A 22243-nucleotide genomic window follows, 5' to 3' on the forward strand; every position below is an offset into this window, starting at 1 on the left:
GTTGTAATTTGAATTTAACATCCATTAAATCAGCTGCTTTTGTTTGCTTGCATCCGTCCTCATCTTTACAACAATATGATGAGAGACACTTCAGTGATCTGTGTCATCCACAATCAATGTGAGATGAGAAGAGCTGTTATAAAATCCCTCAGTGGGAAACACCTCTCCACTAGATGGATCGGCTTCCTGCATAATCAACTTTTAAAAAAGCATTTGGCTTTAAAATCTAAAATGTTATAGCTGCTACCTGTAATAGCAAAAGAGATTTAATAACATTTTCATTCATCGTCTTGTGCAAATGTACAAGTTTTGCTGTTGATCTCAAAATAAAGATGGATGAATGAAAGATTAGTTCAGTTTTTCTACCTACTGCATATAGTACAATGTGATGTGAACCATTTTTTAAATATAATTCCTTGTAGGAGTACCAGAGTTCTCACGACTTTACATTTGCTTGTATCGTGTTTATCATCCTTATAGCAGTCAGATGATATTTAAGTATTTTTTGATGAATAAAAAAGGATAGTGTAGTGAATATACTAAAAAGAACACAAGAAAAGTAAAGGGAATTACAAAAATAAAAGAATAAAATCAAGTGAGTGTGATGGTGCATGCACGTCCATACATTTACACACAGCACATTATGAATGCTGCATGTTTACATATTTACACGTCCAAGAATACGATTTCAAGCAGCCAAATGCAATGAATCTTAGTGTCTTTTCACTTTCTCTCTACAGGAAGTTCAGAGGTCAAATCAACACCCCCAGGTAATAACTCTGTGTTTTGCCCAAGGGCACTTTGGTAGTTTAGTGTCATATGCAGCATTGATATCTGGTTACAGCACGCCCAGGTTTCCTACTGAAGGGACATTTAAAAGAAAAACCTGAAAACAGAGCTGATTGGATTGTGTGCCAACACAAATTTAAGTGATTTGTTGAAGCTAGAAAATATTTTAACTTGAAGAAACAAGATGTAATGAGAAGAAAGAAGAAAATCCAAGTTTCAAATACTAAATATCAAAGTTCTCCCTTTTATGAAAGATAATCTAAATTCTGACGAAGCTGTAATTGTTGGGTTGAGTTATTGTTTCTGGAAGCTCTTCTCCTCTCTTTCTTTTGCCTTTCATGTGTCCCCTCCTGACATGTTCTCCTTCCTCGATCTGTTGTTTGCTCTCCTCTTGTCACTCCACTGCAATCATCTTCGCAGGGGGGCTTGTCATCTGTATCTACTCATATCCTACAATCCCTTTTGCTCAGAGCACTACTGCACTTAAATGTCAGGCCTGATGAGCCGGCCACACCCACCTGACACATCAGCTCAGCACCTGCTAAAAGCTTTTATGGAACAGAGTGTGAGCGCGGTGGTTGATATAAATTAAAGAGTTTTTTTTTTCTCCCTCTTCTTCTTTTTTTCCCAGAGATTATGGATCTAAAGGGAGAACTTCTGCAAAGAAAATGGAAAGAGTAAAGGCTGTGATTGGTTGCCATCTAGTGGCTCTGACAAGTCCCTGCTGCCACAAGATCAAGGACGGAGAGCAAGGTTAGATACAGTAACTCACCTCCCACCAATTAAAACTGTATGACAATAAACATTTATCAAAATAATAATAAAAAATACTTTGGTATTGACTACAAAATATCATATTTCTAATATTATATGTAATCGATACTTTAAACTGTACAGTATCGGACTCGTAGCATTTTTTGGGGTAGCTGTGGCTCAGGAGGTAGAGCGAGTCGTCCACTTTCCACCACTCCCAGTCTGCCCGAAGTGTCCTTGGGCAAGAAGCTGAACCCCAAATTGCCCCTGACAGCAGTGTGTGGGTGATGTGTGATGGAGAAAGTGCTGCAATACTGTGTGAATGTGTGTGTGCTGGGCGTATGGCAAAACTGAAAAGAGCTTTGGGCGATCTTCAAGACTAGAAAAGCTCAATATGACCGTTTGTCATTTATATCTGGAAGCAGCTGAAAGGAGTCGGAACCAGTCAGAAGAGGGAAAAAACGACGACCTCGGCAAACCTGTTTTTTAAAGTTCCAGGTGAACTGTTTTTCTTCCCCTAATTCGGGATGTATTGATTTCAGGAAACACATTTTTTCGGTGTTAAGGTGCGACCCTGTGTGCTGAATGTAAAATAACACTGACGTGATAATGCACAGACTGGTAATTGTACTTTTCATAATTTGTCACATTTAGTTAGTTAAACTTCTCACACTAACTGAACACCAAGTGTACGTGTGTTTCATTTTGTGTCTTATGATGTATTTTTTGAAAGCACAAACTACAGTTGATTATAATTTTATTGTGTGTTAATGAAAGTCACCATTGTATATCTTATTATTTGTGCTTGTCTTGGAGCTATGCTTTCACTCAAACTTAATTCCTTGCATCATAGCATCCCTCATGATTTTTTATATGCTTTTTTTTATTTTTATGAAGAAGCAAAATTTATAACCATACACAAATAAACAAAGAGGGGGTGACATCAAATCATAAAATAAAACTGCTGCCCGGCATTTAATGTTTATGAGGACATGTCTTTCTACAATTATAAATAAACAAAACCATGAGGGATAAAAATATCTCAACAAAAAGCTCCATGTTCATTGGTCATATTAACTGTTGTCGTACATATTATAATTATGTATATCATTAGTAGATTTATAGTGACAACACAGAGGCTGTAAGTCCCACATCTCAGCTCGGCTTTATCACTTGCTGCTTATTCAACCATCAAACTGTTACATCTTGTAGCTCAGTTGCTGTTTTATGGTTTCAGAAATATTAAGTGAAAATTTATGCGATTGTGTAATTGCTTTGTTTGTCTGGGTAATGGCTTAAATTTAAATATTAAGAAATATACAAATGAATGCAACAGTACTGCAACATAAGCGATAAGAATTAAAAAAGCATTCATAGTTTTACTTATTCAAACCCAGATGTTTATATGAGAAACGTTGGACTCCACATAGAAGAAACCTGCTGATAGTGTTCGATTATCAGTCATGAGTGTTCAGTCAAACATCCTGATTTGTGTTTGTACCTCTCTTCCGCACACACACACATATGCAGGCACACGTGTGTAAGTAATGACATACATGATTAAAAACACTTCAATTCATTTCACTGCTTTTCTGTCCTTTTCCTTTATTTGTAAAACTTTGGCATTCCAGCCAATTATTTAATAGATTGGCCGGGTATAGACAGTATGTACACTCTGAGCAATGGATGCACATCACAGTATTACGCTGCATGTACCATTAATATATCCGCAAACACAATATGTACAGTGTTAGTGTTTGCTGATGCTTGTGCAGAACAGTATATTTACACGATCGCAACCTATTTACCTCTTAAAATAATTCAACAGTACAGTATTTACAGCTTTACCTCGACGACACACTATGTACAGCTTTGTCTGCATACTCATAGTTGCATCAGCCCCGGCTCCACCTCACGCAGTCGAGCAGTGCAACACAACACATACAGTTTGTCTATCAGGAAATAATATATGTACAGAAAATGCTGTATTGCCGCTACAGTGCTTATTGGTTACACACAATATATTTTGTTTCGCCTCCGACTGGTAAGTATGCTTATTAACTGTGGGGCGGCATGATCTAGATTCCTACTAGTAAACTGTACAACACTGCTACTGGACCAACACACAGGTGCGCCAACTCCCGTCTGCAAACCGCGCCGCTCAGTCTTACCTCGTATTTGTGATCGTACAGCTCATTAGTTACAATCGGGGGCAGCAGCAATAGACAGCTCATACATACCTCTGACACAAACGTTTTGGCTTTCAGACACTAACAGCACACAGGAGCCAACCGGCTGCTGAACATACACGCACACACACACACACACAGAATGATGAACTATCTCACTGAAATAATACAAAGTAGCACAGGCCGAAGAGTTTAGCTTCTGCTCTCCAGATTTATGACAACTCTGAAGCCAAATGACGTCTCGAATATGTTATGAAAACGCACGACAAACTAAGTGTTGACACCACAACACGTGACTGCTCCACCTGGACTGGGAAGTGCAGCAGTGACACATTAAACATCATATTTTTTTTACAAGAGGCAAAGGCTGCATTTCTTGGAAGATACAGTGAAATTATTACGCTTATTATGAACAGTAAGACTTCAATGGTATTGTTACAACTCCCTTTGGTAGAATATTAACGCCTGTAACATGCATAACTGCAGATTTAAGAAGACTGATAGGACAAAAAACCTTGAGAGTCATGATGCTGGAAGATGGCGTTAACGTTTATCTGTCCATGACCTCCGGCTGACGTACATGTATGTGCTGAACATGGAAACTTATTTGGCATGTTGTTGTGTGGCATAGAAAACTGGTGATCTCTGATTGTGGTGGACATTTTTCCAGCTGGATCAAGGCAGGTAACAGTGCATCCGTATATATTGCACTATAGCGTAATTTTATTCTGACATGTATGAATAAAATACAGGTAAATATGGATAGAAATCCATGGTCATTTTATACGATGATCAGACGATAGAAAAGTCTGGAGGGCAAGGTCAATATTATATATATATATATATATATATATATATGTATCATGTTCTCTGTGCAGATGCATGTGATGGATCTTAGATCGCAGAGTATCATATTTAAAATTTTAAGATTTAAAATTGATGTGAACTAAAGTGAACAGATCTTAATGTCGAGGCTAGTAAATTGGGTTTAGTTCCTAATGTTTATTTAAAAACCTGCCACCATGTCTCTGGTAGCTCTCGCACGTGTTGAATATCCTCGTTTCTCTGATCAGCTACATTCAGGTTATCGGCCCATGAGCATGCCCTCACAAGGTTTGTGCTTTTCAAAATAAGAGTAGATCTTCTCTCATGTTTTGGGCCTACAGTTCATCTCCTTGGAGTTACTCCTCGCCTTTAGGGTCTGAACTAATTTCCGGACTCCCCACTTTCCTCATCACTCTCCTCTGGGCCAGGCTGGAGGCCTGAACGGGCTCCAGGACGGGAGTGGGAGTGCAGCGTTTCAGAGCAGAGTAGGTGGCCGACAGCGCCCCCTGGTGGAACACAATAAACGGACATTATATCACACTGACGAAATGACTGCATTGTGGTCCAGCATACAAGCAACCAATAACTAGCAAACAGCTCCACCTTATGGACACTTACACAAACATATTTCAGTATATTACATTGCAATAAATTTTACTGATGCTAATATAAACCATGCAAGTATATATTTATGAGATAAGGACATTTCCAAAAATAATTGCAGAATACAAACTTTGTAAGATAAATACATTTAAAGCAATATGGGGTTTGTATTCAAACACTGAAACACTGAAGTACAGATGGTACATTTAAAAATAAATTCAAATCTCATTCTCTGCTTACAAGGTTTTAATATATTTGAATATATTTGAAAAATATGAAAGTATTTAATTTTCAGGAAACACTCATCTTTATGCTACACTATTAATTTTTAAAACAAATGTGAAGTTAAGCTAGTATCGGAGGTTTAAAGAGTAGAATTACTGGTTTGTGTTTTAATTTAATGTAAGTGCTATATTTTCAGTCGCAAATATTTAGATTTACACTGATATTGTTTCCTTTGTATTAATATGGTATTAATACAGAGATAATATGCTCGTCCTAATGGGAATCTACACACACACACACACACACACACACACACACACACACACACACACACACACACACACACACACACACACACACACACACACACATATGCACAAATGGTCTGACCTTGACGGTGACTGCATCTTGTCTGGTGAGACCTCTGTCAGAGAGCTGGTCTCTCTCTACAACCCAGGGGTGACGAAGAACCTGAGAATCAGCACAGTGATGAGGATTTCATGAGGTTTTATTTCAACAGCTCATCAAATAGTAGCAAGCCTGACCTATAACCTAACAGGTCACACTAAGTCACATTATACGTCATAATACATGTAGTACCTGGGGAGCAGTCAGGCGCTGGTGAGGATCCACATGGAGCATCTTAATCACAATGTCCTATCACACACACACAGTATGGAGACACACACAGGTGGTATTAGTATTAATTGTATTATTATATCAGCAACAGAACCATTTTATATTTATACATTTCCCCACAAAAATGTTAAACTCTCACCTTGGCAGCATCTGACACCAGGTCCCAGTTCCCTCCTGTGATGGTGACTTTCCCGCTGCCGATTTGAGCCAGAATCTCCTCTGCTGTGTCCTCAGGGCTGCTGGCAAACGGGCTGAACCTGACCAATGTGAATATAAAAATTACAGAGTGCAACAGAAAAGTTTGGTGAACAAGAACAACAGAGAATAAGTCAGATGTATAGAGGACTTTCTAAAATGTGCTACCTCTGAAATAATAAAATCCAGACATGATAAAAACCCACTGTACAGAAGATCATTAGAAATAACCTCCAAAGCAGAGTTGATTGAAAACCTATGTGTTCTACAGTAGGAGGGGGAGCTTTGGCTTCAAACTCTAAACTGACCCAGCTATCATGGTGTAAAGCAGGATCCCCATACTCCAGATGTCACAGGCTGCATCATAACCCTGTTTCTTCAGAACCTGCACACACATGAACATTTCAGGGTGAGATCAGTTCCTCTGACAAAAGTATTTTTTAATGGCTGTGTTATAATGGAAGACACTTGTCGTGATTGAGACGACTGGTGTACCTCAGGAGCCATGAATGTAGCCGTGTAACACGGCGTCATCAACAAGCCATTTTCAGCTCGGAGCTGTTTGGCAAATCCAAAATCACAGATCCTGATGCATTCTGGACGTCCGCTGTCGTCGGAGTAGCGGATGTTACTGGGCTTCAGGTCTCGATGCACAACCTAGAAAAGGGAGAGACATACACAGACAAAAGCATATGAACGTAAGATGACTTTCCCAGTGCAACACAGTGCTTTTACTGCCGCTGAATCTTCTAAATCAAGCAGAGACATTAAGTATTTTGCGAGTCAGCATAACAACATCATGAAGTCCTGTGTTTAGAGTTCCAACAAATATCTTTTTTTCCCTCTGTGTCTCCATCTCACCCCCAGTGAGTGTAAATATTCCACAGTCTTGGCCAGCGTGCAGACGATGTCTGATGCATCTCTCTCTGTGAAACTTGGCACCGTCAGAACTCTGTCCAGCAGCTCTTTGCCTCTCAGTAAATCCTGGACCAGGAAAACACTCTGACCATCATCAAACACCTACAGGGAGAAATGTAGCTCATTAAAATGCTGAAGGAAAATAATGATATCCTCTACATAATGATGTGGTAAACAAAGATCTACAGTTCCTCACTGAATTTTACAGTTATGCAGCATTATACAGTTGTGAGGTGCGGCTGTGTTACACTTACATCCTTCAGGGTGATAATATTTGAATGCTGTCCATATCTCAACAGAATCTCAATCTCCTCTGATGGATCTTTCCTCGTTTTTTCAAATATCTGGAAACAAACAGGACACATTGTGAAAAACAGAATATTCTAAAGGTCAGGATGAACTTAGCAGATTGTTTCAGAGGCTTTGTTTAATAATCAAACTTCCTCCCGTAATGGTTCACTCATCCAGAATATGCAGACTAGGTTGGGAAGATTTAATTAATGTATTTATTCCTTTTAACTTGAAGTATTGTTAAAGATATTAAGTATTTTGCACTTTTAGCTCAACGCAACCGAACGGCTCTCTTATGGTGTTTTATTGTGTTGTTTCAGTGGATGTTTGTCAGTGCCTTTTTATTGTTATTGCCATCGTCCACAATAAAGAGCTCTACCTTTTATTGAAGCACTGCGTTCACCCACTGTTTAACCCAGCACTGACCCGAACTGAAAAGTGAAGAGAACATCTGCACACTTTGTATGAGGTTTAGTGTCCAGTACCTTCACTGAATACTCCACAGCAGTAACTCTGTGCAGACACCTTTTGCAGACAGAGGTCGCAGTCTGTCCGACTTCTTCCTTCAGCTCGTAAACCTCACTGAACGCTACGTCACCACGGAGATGCTGCGGGAAACAGAAGTCCACGCAGAGAACATAGAGTTATTAAGTGTGTGAGTAACTGCTTTGTTTAGTAAGGTGCTGATGGTCGGCCATGACGGTAACAGTTATAAATGTGAGCATCATTAAACATAAGTCCCTTTATTATACAGACTGTTTATGTGTCACAGAGTTTAATTCAGTGATTTACTCAATGACTTTATTAAATGTGTGTGACAGTATTTAATAAGCTGTGGTCAGGACATGAGCTGTTTTCTTACAGACACAGTTACCTGTGCGATGGGGTCCATGTTGGTGACCTCCTGACGAGAAGTCGCCACTGGAGCAACACTGGCCTCCTGATTTTGATTCGTTGCCACAAAGCTGAAACCGCGAAAGAGCTGGTGTGTGTTCCCACTGGGAGCGATGCCCGGAGAATCTGGATATGCAAACACACAAAGATACAAATATGAACACAGTAGTTTTCTATGATCTTCTGATACACTTCTTGATTTAATCTATGCATTGTATGGTATGTGTACGTATCAATATCTACAATATAACAGTGTGTGTGTGTGTGTGTGTGTGTTGGTTACCAGTTGGTGTTCTGGAGGTGAACTCGGGGTCAAAATGAAAAGTGTCCTCAGGTCTCCCGACAGTTGGTTTGAAAGGAGGCCTCATTTCCCTCTTGAACAACTTCTACAGAAAACAACAACAACAACAGATGGAGCAACTTTACAAGACAACATAATGTAAACGTATCGTGAAAAGAGTCACCAACAAAACTTTAAGCATTATTATAGTATTATAGTTGTTTGTAATGTCACTGGATTATACGACTTGTGTTCCACAACCGTCACACAGCCTGATCTTAAAACTTAATGAGAAGATCAGAGAATAAACTAAAAGAAATAAACTTTAATCTGAACAGAAGTGAATAAAATAAAGAATGTCAATATAAACTAGGCCAGGAAATAATATTTGGCGTGTTTGGATGATGATTTCAAAGACAGTGATGAAAAAGTAATCTATGTTATTTTAGGTAGTGTAATGCGAAGCCGAATGAAAGCTTTGCTCTGCCCATCATGTACCAGACGAGAATTCAGATCATATTTTTTTCCTTTGAGTAAGTGTAATACTAAGTATGGCCTGCAGGTGTCACTTTTGCAGTGTCAGTTGTTAACACATTAAATAACTGCAGCAGACAACAGCAACATTGGGGGAAAGGTTGCTAAAGCTTTATTCATGGTGGGTCTGTGACCACTAACGCACTCTGATATTTACTATTTGATTTGCAATGGACATCCTCTGTGCTGCTCAGCTGCTGAGATGTTCCCGGCTCTGTCACTTTCATCAGATTTATGAAAGAAATTCCTCAAAATTAAAATGGGAAAAAAAAGAAAGTCAAACAAGATTCCCGATAAACACGGAGAGGATGCCGACGCAGCGAGGGCTCACTGGGCCTGATGCTGCGCAGTGATTTAATTAGCATAGTGTGGAGGAGAACGTAAGCCTCTTACTGATAGCTTGTCACATCAAGCCAGCGACACCATCTGTAAATAGGAAAATGTTGTGTTTGGCAGGAGGCGAGTAGGTAGTAAAAGTAATGGTGAGGACTAATGTGCGAGCCGGTGGCGAGGGCAGAGATTAGTGAGCATGTGAAGCAGATAATGGTGGATTTTGTTAGAGATGAGAGCATCACATCTCACAACAGCGGATAAACAGGAATCACAGACCCCTCCGAACATCGCCGATAAAAAATGGATTCAACAGTTTGACCACAAGGTCTCTAAGTTCTTTTTAGCTTAGTGTAGAATCTATATGTATCTACACTATAGATAAATATGCAGGCAGTATGGTTACCATTAAATTTGTGGCAAAGAAGACGTTTATTCTTTACACAGGGGGAAGCTGGTATTCCCACTCACACTGTGCAGCACATACTGTACAAAATGATGTTAATAAAACCCTGAAATCATCCCGTATACAGTAGTTACATAAGTGCTCTGCTCTTCACTAATGACATTTTGCTGAGTTGCTCGTGTCAGGGGGGGGATGCAGCGTAAGGCCTCTGCAGCATGAATGTTGCTGACATGTAACCCAACGACCTAAAGGAAGAGCTTTCCACTTCGCCATGAACAAAAGGAATCCCTCAGCATGATTCTGTGATGTTTGACAGGCTTCTTAAATAGAAGCTCATAGCTGGAAGAATGGTCCTTTTGAAGCAGCGCACGTCGGGTGGATGTCAAGGTTAAATGACGCTATCAAAGGGCAATGATTGGAGCCGGAGCATTTGCACATTAACACATTTTCCATGTGAGAAAGGTTATTATAGATAAGAGGATTAGTTCCACTCAAGTTGGGTAAGACACCCACGAGGGGAAGTTTGGGATTTTGACACTAAACAAAAACTATAAGGATGTTTAATATTTGTCGGCATCTTCAGAGGAAGTGGAAGAACAGCTGCAGGATTTCGACGATATGAAACAACAACTACAGCATCCAGAGAGAAGTTATTTGTCTGCATTGTGTATACAGCTTGTGTGTAATGACATTTGTATAATACAAGTTAACAGTATAATTTTTAAAAGTGGGCTATAGATGGCTTAAAATGAAGTCGAATGAAGAATAGTCTGACACATTGTACTTACAATCCAGTCTATTGACGCAAAGAAGCGATGTCTTTTTATTTCTTCCACTCCATCTGGTCCCGCACCTATCAGTCACACAGACACAGGCAGATGGAGAGAATGGTGTCATTGTTCATCGTACATCTGTTTGGCAAAAACACCCATTCATTATAAACTAAATCGACACACAGGGAGAAGGAAAACAGTTTTTTTTTGTATTTCTAACGGACCACCGTAAGGATTCGGCTGCTTGGACACAAATGGTGTCACTTCACAGAGCTATCGTGTAGATGTGGCAGCTGAATGCACTTATTGTAAGTCGCTTTGGATAAAAGCCTCAGCTACATGATATGTAATGTAATGTAAAGCTGTGAAATACAAACCATTGCTTTAGCTTTTCTATTGTTTAAGTGACGTCATCAGAACTATTAACAGGACAGATTTGTTGAATATAACGTTACTACACCAGGATGAGGGTTTATAGCTTTATCTCCCCAGGACTTATGTGCAAGTTGCTTCATATTAACCGACCTGTTTTTCTAAATAATTCTGCGCTGCCTCACTGTCTCCATTACATTTTTTTGCATCCCTCCATGTAAGACCTGTGTCGTATACACTACCTAGTCGATTAGCAGGGTTCCTCTTAAAGAGCGCTCTTAATAAACTCTGCACCTCAGGACTGAGGAACTGTGGCATTCCCAGCTTAGCCCTGTGAAGACAAAACAAGAAACATGTTAATGTACTCTCAGTGTGAACAACCAATAGTGTGAATCATAATATACAACATAGAAAAGAAGCTGCAGTGGGAAAGAGGAAGTTATCAGAATATAGAAGCTAAATGAAATAACTTCCTGTTCTTGCTGTGTATAAGGAAAACCACTGTTACTTCTCTCAGACACAGAGAACACGACACTAATGAAACATAACACATCAAAAATATATGCTAGATATTGTTAAACAATTTAAAACTCAACAATTTAAAAATCTGTATCCACACACTTTATTAGGAGTTGGTGATCAATTAAAGGCTTTAGGGATAACAATAATAAATGCAAACAGTTTGTTCAGTCTTACTTCAGAATAAATGCCATTGTTTCTTTTCGATCTTTTCCCTGGAATGGTAACGATCCTGTCAACATCTCAAACTGGAAAACAGACGATAACAAAGGATCAGAACACGTCAGCTGGAAAGTGTGTCAAACGTTTATACTCAATGCAAGTTTCATTCATTGCAACATTAGGAACTGTTAATGCTTTGATATTTTATTTAAAACGAGTGCACTATCTGGTTCTGCCCCAAGTTTAGGAGTTTTTGGGAGGACATATTTCAATACAGTGACATTTACAGCACACAGTTAATTCCTGATAGTGTTTCCTGACTCTTCCATCAGTCAAGCCCTAATGTTCGGTATGATAAAAGCTAAAAGGGTTAGTCTGCGGGAGTACAAATCTGTTTCTCCTCCTTGCTTTAATAAATGGCGTAATGACATGGTTTCATGTTTATACCTCAAAGAAATTCGCTCTGTCAAGTTCCCACTTTAAGTTTCTTAAGATCTGGGGACACTTCATCGAGCAGATTCGCAGAGAGAGGCGTCAGTCTAAGAAATAAATATATTGCTTATGTTTTATTACACTGTTTACTGCTTATCACTGAATAGCACTACACTGGGCCTGATCTGACAGGACTCTGGGTTTTCTGGTCCTCTCTTTGGACCTTCCTCGGCCACACCCGGTTTGTATCACATGGACTGACCCTCAACCCACTTCTGGACTTTTCGGACAATTTGGACTGGTCGTCTTTTGTATTTCTTTAGATCTGGCAGCTTGTTTATTGTTTGTTGTGTTCTCTTTATTGTTTTACTTTGTCTTTATAAATAAAATGTAAAAAAAAATACACAACGATTATCATACATTAATAATCATTTTTAATCAGTTACCTTTATGAACCTTAGTGTCAAAACTAAACAACACTTAAAGAACTATTTCAATCACCTGTATGTCTATTTGCCATATGTAAGAAAAATATAGTCGAGTTAATAGTAGATCATGTTGTATTTCGAAATAATCTAATAAATTTGTTTCAACAAACTGTGCAGCAGTCTACGCCTAAAACAGAGACTGATAACTAGTAAAATGTTAAATATTACATCACTAGCTAGAGATACATAAATCAATTATACAGAACATTATTAACCTCCACGAAATATGAATCCAATATATAGAATTATAAAACGCATAACTTGTCCTGGTATAGATTAATGGAGCTCATAAAACAGCCTGATGACTTTTATGAGTGGCAACAAATCTGTCAGCACGTCTGAAATACTGTCCCAAAAATTACAGTACAATGTTTCCAATTAAATGAAAATCCTACTTATGGATTTTTCCATAAATACTGTTTTAATGTATACCTCTTCCTTCTTCAGTTTTCAAACCCCTGTGTAGTTCAGCAGGACAATTTAGACGTGGAATTTGTTTGGGTTGGTTTTTTGAATTTTCTAAATTCCAAATACTTGCCAAGGGCAGAGAGGGGGTGACACCTTTCCCTGGCGCCCTGATGTAACTGCCAGCTGTCAGTGAACGTTAATCTCCTTTTCATTATGAGTAAAATAAGCCACCAGACTAACAAACCAAGCAGAATCAAGCAGATGCATGATTACTGAAAGCGATGGGGCCATTCTGCCACACACGATAATACATTTATTGCCGGAAGAAAGTAGAAATTAAGAAAAATGAGGACACCGGCACATGATCTAAGGGCTGAGTCCTTGTCTCATACGTATATTATTATATTATGTGTCTGGTGTTTTTAATAATAGGCATGAATATACACTACAGCACTCAAAACATGAAAGTCGTACAGCTTAAAGGTTCACTGTGTAAGATTTAGGTGACAGTGATCTATTGGCAGAAATTGAATATAAAATAATCCTAGTGATGTTTTCACAAGTGTGTTTCATCTAAATTGTAAGAATTGTTGTTGTTTATGCTAAAATGGAACCTTTATATTTAAATAGTTTATATTTACATCAGGAGCGGGTCCTCTCCACGGAGGCCGCCATGTTTTTTACAGTAGCCCAGACTGGACAAACCTAACACCTTTTTATGACAACTGAAGGCTACCACGGGGTCTCTCTCATGTTTGGAAGGGGAGGGTGAAGTGAGGGGTATTCAGCTGCAACATGCAACTTCACCACTAGATGTCCCAAAATTCTACACACTGAACCTTTAAGATAAGAAGTCAATATTTCAATTCTTACCATGAGCACCCCAAATGACCACCAGTCAGCACTTTGCGTGTGTCCCCTCCTGTTTACAACCTCTGGAGCCATGTACTCTATTGTTCCACAGAAGGAATACGCTCTTTTATCATGGTCGATGGCTTCCTTACTCAATCCAAAGTCTGAGAGATGGAGAGGAGACAGAACTATGTCATGAAAAAACACATAAAAACACAAAAACAGAAGATAATATAGAAGATAGTCCGCGATTGGATGAACTGACCCGTTATCTTAATATGTCCTTCTTCATCCAGCAGAATACTGTTGGGTGAAATTAATATTACAATCCGGTTTTTAAATAATTTTGTAAAATAAACGGATAGACAATTGGGAGCCTTACGTACTTCTCAGGCTTGAGGTCCCTGTAGATGATGCCCAGACTGTGTAGATGGTCCAAGGCCAGGGCCAACTCTGCAAGGTAGAACTTCACATCCTCTTCTGTAAACATGACCTGGTACCGGTAGAGATGTGGAAGAGAATTGGTACATGACGATAAAACACAAAATATCAAAAAAGACATCGGCAAAATATTCAAAAATGTTTAAAAGGCAGCAATGTGAATCAAATATGATAGAATTGGGTTAGTTTGGGAAAGCTACAGCTCAATAGAAAACAATTGCTTGTCACTTGTTGGGTCTTGTGTTTACTGACAGGCTAATGCATCAGTATCAAAGTGATAGAGGTGACGGTCAAAACAAAACAGCATTGACAAGGAGAGTGATGGCAGGTATATTCACTCCTATTGATTCTGCATCAGTGTTATATATAATATATATGACAGACCTCGGAAAATAAAGGCTTGGAAGTGTTTTTTTTCTCTGTGGAGACGGTGAAAGAGAGAAGGAGCCAAATCAGTCCACACCTACCTCCTTCGACAGACGAGTGAAAAGGTCTCCTCCTCGCAGGAAGTCCAGGATCAGATAGAGCTTCCCTTCTGTCTGGAAGGCTGACAAACACACACACACACACACACACACACACACACACACACACACACACACACACACACACACACACACACACACACACACACACACACACACACACACACACACACACACACACACACACACACACACACACACACACACACACAATTAGCATCACAACAATTTCTTTTTTTCATTTTCATCCAATCCATGAATCTCTGCTCTGGATATGATCTGTCAGGTTGCCACAGATATCTGATGTGAATGTGAAGCAAAACGGTGGCTTGATAACATTTGTAACGTTTGATCAGTTGACACCTTTATCTCAGAATTCCAACTCTTGTATGGAAAAGTTTAACATAAAGAATTATTCATTCATCAAAACACCTCAGACAATCATCTTAAGCTGCGTAATGCTTTGTTTAAATGTGTACTCGGCCTGAGGTGTCGATACTGTGAAACTCAACACTGTTTTACATTCAAATCACCTAACTGGTTGCAACACAAATCGAGAGGGCAATTCCATTGTATTGACTTAATTTTAAAATGAGTTTTAATTGCCCTCCTGATTTGAAACAGTTTTTGGTTCCGATCCACTCAGACAAATACAATTTCCCCAGAATTCCTCGAGAAATAAGACATAGTTCATTCAAATGCAAAGCTCCCTCTGATTGGAATAATCTTCCTCTTCTTGTTTTTCCTTTGCCTCTGATCATCTCCTTTTTTTTAATCTCAAGACAAACTGTCTGAGCTTTTAATTTACTTTAAGTCCAGTCTAGTAGCTGTGCATGTAATGCTGTTGTCTGTATGTTTGAACGTGTTCTTAAGGGGAGTATTTCAATAAATTCTGTCCAATTCTTTAACATTTGACATGTAATTCTGTAACATTCTTTTTCTGGGTTGTAACATATGGGGACACACTATTTTAGAGAGAGCGATATTCAAATCAGCAACAGTCAGTCAGTCAGACTTACCGTAGTGCAGTTTCACTATAAATGGATGGTTCACTTCTGCCAGAATGTCTCTCTCCATTTTAGACCGCACACGATCCCGGACTAAACAGGACACAGTGGGCAAAGTGCAATCTGATTAATGCCGTTACATTCAGTTCCTTCCGTCTAAATGCGGATAAAATGTGACGAGCCTCTAATACCGTGTGTATGTTATATTTAGGTTGAAACTGCATTTAGTTAATTGAAAACGTGGAGATGGGATTAGAGCCATCCCAGCGTTCCAGGGTCTATTCTGCAGTGGAAACTACCATCACAGTGTTACTGCAGCATCCGTCTCCTTGACAGGAGGAGACCATAACTATTTAAATTCTGGGGGCCGCAGGTTAAGAGGATTAAGGCTTCTACAAAGACACTAAATCAGCACATGCCATCTCAACCTGATTTTACAGCACCTCCTTGTTTACAATAATCCCATTCAACGCAAACCAGTTTGTCTGAATCAAAAGTACAAATTGTACAAGTTCATGCAGGACACGGAGTCCTGTGCTCAGCTGTCATAAGCTGTCAGCCACAGACTGGTTTATGGCTGCTCGTCAGTCCCTCACCAACCGCAGCCCATTCGCTCAACAAAGCTGCCCATTTAAATACCACCTTTTTGCTTGTGCTCCCTGTTTTATCTTAGCTGCGTGACTAATCCAGGGAGCGTCCAAAGAATGGAGCCAAGTTTCACTGTTTTCCCATTTGTGCAATAAATGGTTAAATCACGACAAAGTGTTCCCGAATGAACACCTTGTACCTTAAATCCTCCTGAATGTAGGTCACTGTGAGAATAACATAACTCCGAACAAATGACCACTGATAAAGAACAAGACTGTTATTGCAGTGTGACACATTTCAGTCAAGATTCAGTAATCCAGTAAATGTTTTTGGATGCTACAAATATATAACCAAAAGTGCTATTTAAATAAATACAAGTGCTTTTCTTTAACCGGGCATAGGAAGCAAAAACTTTTTTACATTTCCTATATATTAATAATTTGTCTCTTCACACGTCAGAGTGTTTGTAGCTGAACGTTTTCATGTTTACCTTTCAGCGTGGCTTTCTTCAGGACCTTCATGGCATAGAGCTGTCCTCTGTCCACCCCTCGGATCTTTCTCACCAGAAACACCTGAGAAATCATCGCCAGCACTGACATCATCACGTTTTCTGACTCAGAAGATTTTGAAACAGTTTATATTTCTAAGAGGCTGTTATAACATTTAACAACCAGCATGAGTTGAAAATGTGTGCGTTGTATATTAGTATTTATGTGATTAAAGTGTTGTTAGTAGAAGAAACCATAGGGAAATTGTTAGTCACATCTAAACAGAGAATCCAAATGTGTTAATACTAGTGCAATATCAATAATCATGTATCACTTTATATATGTATGTATATATATATATGTTTTTATCTCAATATATTATTTAGCCGTATCGCCCAGCCTAGTTATAATAGACCTCATAGGGAAGCCTGCATGCAGCAGTGAGCCTTGGGCCTGGTGTGTTACTGTCAGGCCCATGGTGTCAGCACTGATCTCATGACCCTCAGTCAGATCCCCACCCTGCCTGGCGTTGTGACGAGATGTGGTCTGATGTATGTAGGTCTCAGTCGACAGCCTGTATACCGTACCTTTCCATAGGAGCCCTGCCCCAGCACTTTGAGCAGCTGGAACTGAGAAGGGTCTGCTTTCTCACAGCCCTCCTTAACGTGGTGGCTGATGTCAATCTCCTTCAGTATGCTTTCATCCTATAGAGAACCGACAATGGATGTTATATTCCAATTCTTTACGACAAAAGGGCCACAACAACAAGAAAAGAACAGAGAAAAAATGCAGCCATTGAAAATAACTCAAGACTTGAACAAGGCGATGGAGGAAATTGAAGGGAAATGTGCATCCAAACACATTCTACTGCCAATCAAAGAGTTATGCTGATTAGACAAAGACGATAATAAAGTAGCCTGTTCTGTCACATACACACACACAGAGCTGGTTATTTATGAGCCATTATGTTCTTGCTGGGTAGGTGTGGGCTGAGGTCAGCGGCGGCGAGGTGAACGCTTAATGTTTTCAGTCCATTCAGTTTGCTCAGTGAGGCGCATGATCAGCTGCCGACCTGAGGCACCGCTCAGACTGGTCAGTGTGACGATCTACTGTAACTGCGCGAAGCTGTCCGCGTCTTTTCAACGATAAGAGCTTTACACCCACTTTCAATCTAGTATGAAATGCTTACGGGAGTCAGTAATCAGTGACAGACAGTCGCTCAAATTAGATTTTGTTCTAACAGCTTCCATGAGCTTCAGCAGCATGATTGTGAGATTTTTGTGGTTCTTCCTCCCATGAGGTTTCCCCCCCCGGAGAGGAGGCACTTGGTTCAAAACTTTCACATGTGCAGTTTGGCATGGTGCTGAAATAGTAAACAATTGCAGTGCATTTGTCCTACGTGATAAATCTGGTTTCATTTGCTTGTCAAGCTGCACGTGGGAACATAGTCACTTCTGCTGTGAGCAGTGAATCAGGGTTTCCTATTGTTTTTCATGTTCCAAAGACGCATTGTGACTTTAATAAGCAGGTGTCAGAAACCTCTTCTGATCATGGAATGAGATCTACTCCTCCTTTGTGAGTGTCAGTCTTCAGTGTGAAGCCCAAAAATAAGATTGAAGTTCTTTTCTGCTGTTTCTGTCATCAGCGTTGACACTGTGTTAATAGCACAGCTCGTTTGTTTTCCTGTTACAGTTCACCCTTAAGAGAAGAATGCAACAAAGCAATTTATGGGACTAAAATTCAACCATTAATACTTATTTCATTTGCAAGAACAAACTCTGCCAGTAGGGGAAACGTCTTTTAATGGTTTTAACAGTTTCTGTAGAAATCAGTTTGAATTTCTCAAAAGAAATAACAAAAAAAGAGGTCGTAGATTCCCTGATGGTAATCCCTCAGCTCATGCTCATCGAGGAAACAAAGCTGAAGGAATACCAATATGCTGACATGACAGTAACTGCAGATCCACACCCTAGATTGCAACATCTGGGATGACAAAGAATTATCTGTTATCATTTTTAAACAGTGTTTCACTACACTTCTAAATTGAGGCTTGCTTATGTGGACCAGTATCAGTTCATAGTGATTACATTATTTAAATAAGGTAACAAACAACGTGTAAAGTTTATTATTTAGAAGTGTTAAAATGAGAGGGCCACGTTCTAAAAAACTGAGCATATCAGGTTGGGTTTGAACTTTCCAACACACTGTTTACCGGCCGTGACCGTGTGGCTGTGATCATGGTAAAATATCCTGGCGCAGGAGGAAGAGCGGGTCGTCCACTAACCAGAAGGTCAGAGGCCCGATCCCAGTCTCCCCTGTAAGGGGGCATTGGGTAAGATACTGGACCCCAAATGGCCTCTGACGGCTGTGCCAACAGTGTGTGAGGGAACGTGTGATAGAGACAATGCTGCAGAGAGATGTACTTCCTGTTGCGCCGTGAGCTGGCTGCACCAACGAGTGCTCCGAGCCAGTTCAGCGAACATTTGTTCTTCCACTGGTACCATCTGGCAGAAGGTACAGGAGCAGGACTGCACGCTCCACCAGGCTTAAGAACAGTTTCTACCATCAGGCCATCGGGATCCTGAACCTGCAGTCAACTCATGACTAACAACCCTCTGCACAGCTGTTTTCCTGCCTGTTTGCACTTTATTTGGAAATATGTGAAACAACTGATGCACACACGGTGCAATAACTATCCACACACACTCTATACAGTTAAATGTGTTAGCTCATTTGCAACAAATGTCCCACTTCACATTTAAATGTATGTAGTTTTAGTTTTGTATTGGACTTTTTTATAGCAGGCTCTTTCTACCTTGCTTTTATTTTAATTTAACTATTGCACTGCTGAGCTGAGCGGTTTTCTTCTTGTCCGACACCTTTCATTGTACTGATGACCCTGTGTTCACCTGCATATGACAAATAAAACCTGAACCTTGAACTACTGTATGAATGTCAAAACTGAACTGTAAAGGGCCTGACGTGGTCATCAAGATGAGAGAAGCTCTTTGCAGGTAGTTAACATCTATCGTAGCAGGAAATACCACAGAGGTATTTTGAGCAACGTGACACAGATGTTTATTTGTGGACACCACAACTCTGCCAGATGTCATAAAACCTTACAGGTGTGCAGATGTACTGAGTATATAATGAAATAACAACTGCTGCAGACTCCTGGGTGTGATGGCCGGGGTGATCCCATCAGGTTGGAGTTACTATTCAATGTAGCTCTTTGAATTGAGCATTGCAGTATATGATAGTGTGCTCAGCAGCATTGGTACGTGGCCTGAGGTGTGAGTTTCAGCCCGCAGAGAGCGGAGTAGACATCTGCTTTAAAAGATTAATCACCACTTTATTCCTTAACCATGGCAGCAGGAGTGACATCCATCAACCTGAAAGAAACAGGTTCGAGGCCTCGACTCCAGCTCCGTCAACATCTGCTGATGCTGATATGAAGCTGACCCTGAGCTCTGAGAAAAGAGAGCATCCACGCACGGAGCATCAAAACATCTCCTCACAGATGGAGACGGACAGTCGACCAAACAGGTAAACAAACGCAAGCAGGCAGACATTTGCTGGTGAGGAGAACAAGCACTCACTCACTCACTCACACACACACACACACACACAGGTAGATAGCCCGTCAAGCTGAATCATCATCAGCAGCAGCCACAACAACAAAGGAGAGAGGAGGGGAGTTTCTTTTCTATTTATATCCCAGACGTACAGGTGGATGTGCTGCAAACAGCAGACTGCCCATCTCTCCTCACTGGTTTGTTTGGGCTATAAATAGACCCCCCACTGCTGCCATGCACTGAATCAATCTGTCTGTATCCACTCATCTGTCAACGTGCCTGCCTCGCCGCTTGTTAGTGTTTCTGTCTGACTGCATTTCCATAACACCCCCCACCCCCCCTCTCTCTGTATGAAAACACAGTGTCCTCTGTTTTCTGTTGTCCTGACGGACACGCAGAGCAACAGCTGTAATGACGCTGCAGTGACTCCACGTCCACAACAATCCAAACAACGCGCACCCGCTCCCATGTGCGCACCGTGTCCCCTCACATCCTCTCATCCAGCACATAATGAGCCCGGTGCTTCTTTTTCCATTACTTCACGGCCACATTCTCATGCATGGTGCAGCCGTGCATGTGACCCTCCTTCCCGGCGTGCACCCGTCTCCGAGTTTGCCCCCGCACACACGCACTCACCTCCAGCTGACAGAAGCCGGTGTTGTTCTTGCTCCTCGCCGCCTTGTTCTTCAGGTAGATGGAGAACCACCTCCGCACTGTGAATTTTCGCGTGCTGGTATCCATGGCAACGGGCAGGACTGGCTTTTTTCTGTGCATCTATCCCATAGTGATGGACATCTCCCTGCAGCAGGGATGGACGGAGCTGTAGGTTGTTTTTGTTTTTTTTAATCAGAGATGCAGAAATAAAGAGCTCTGGCTGTTCCTCTATCTATTTGTCCCGCAGCTCCTCAATGGGCGCATCCTCAATGCAGTCGTCGCTTTTCGGCTCTCCCATCACTCCCGGTGCGTCTCCAGCTCCTCCAGCTCCTGCGTCTGTGTGAGCCGCAGTCCGGGTTGCACCAGAGCCGTTAATCCACTCAGACAGACGGGTGGTGGTGGTGGTGGTGGGATGAGGAGGGCCGGGGCAGGTGCACGCTGCAGGGTTTGTGTGGGGATTGCCTGGTGTTTTGCAGCAGGCGCGCGCCTCGTGAGTCTGCTGCAGGGAGAGGTGACGAATAAATCTGTTCCGCTGAATCAGGAGGTGTGCGCGTGTGTGTGTGTGTGCGCGCGCGTGCATGAGCACCCTCTTCACATCCCTGCCCCTCTGTGTGTGGGTGCGTGTGTGTGTGTGTGTGTGTGTGTCCCCTGCTGCTGCCTCCTCTCTCCCTCCCTCCCTCTGCAGAACAAGAGATTGTCACCAGTCACATTGTGCACAGGCGAGATCCAGAACCCCTCCCTCGCATTTTCTCCCCCTGCCCCTCACCTCCCCCTCTCTCTCCCTCTCTTTCTCCCACCAGTATACAGCAACAGCTGGCGAGGTCACATGGTGCAGGCCGGCTACCTCTCCCTGTCTGCCACTGTCCCTTCTCCTTTTTGCTCCTGCATGACATCCAATGACACACACACACACACACACACACACACACACACACACACACACACACACACACACACACACACACACACACACACACACACACACACACACACACACACACACACACACACACACACACGATGGATAAAAAAAGGTGACAGATGACAAAATAAAGTAAGACGCACGAAAACATAGCAAACACTGTGGCTCAGCTCCAGTCACATTACGCAAGAGTTCAATGGACTATT

The 22243-nt window shown here is 41.1% G+C and overlaps 1 protein-coding gene across 2 annotated transcripts; it reads right to left on the reverse strand.

The window, feature by feature from the left end:
• Positions 1-3127: 3127 nt before the first annotated feature.
• On the reverse strand, positions 3128-21813 carry LOC118109459 (ribosomal protein S6 kinase alpha-2). 2 transcript variants are annotated; one of them, XM_035156591.2, is made up of 22 exons: positions 21098-21813; positions 17474-17590; positions 16889-16970; positions 15823-15903; positions 14786-14865; positions 14264-14370; positions 14143-14180; positions 13899-14041; positions 11713-11783; positions 11259-11347; positions 10660-10724; positions 8605-8707; positions 8290-8447; positions 7913-8035; positions 7391-7480; positions 7080-7238; positions 6714-6875; positions 6527-6603; positions 6163-6280; positions 5985-6041; positions 5775-5855; positions 3128-5062 (listed from the first exon to the last, which is right to left on the reverse strand). In XM_035156591.2, exons 1-22 carry the CDS (start codon positions 21233-21235, stop codon positions 4913-4915), a joined length of 2289 nt encoding a protein of 762 aa, XP_035012482.2. In that variant the 5' UTR covers positions 21236-21813; the 3' UTR covers positions 3128-4912. The 2 variants fall into 2 exon arrangements, with proteins under 2 accessions (XP_035012482.2, XP_035012492.2); XM_035156601.2 differs by having other exon boundaries at positions 8302-8447; positions 21098-21812.
• Positions 21814-22243: the final 430 nt, after the last annotated feature.

The sequence above is a fragment of the Hippoglossus stenolepis genome, chromosome 1 (genome assembly GCF_022539355.2).
Source record: "Hippoglossus stenolepis isolate QCI-W04-F060 chromosome 1, HSTE1.2, whole genome shotgun sequence".
NCBI lineage: Eukaryota > Metazoa > Chordata > Actinopteri > Pleuronectiformes > Pleuronectidae > Hippoglossus > Hippoglossus stenolepis.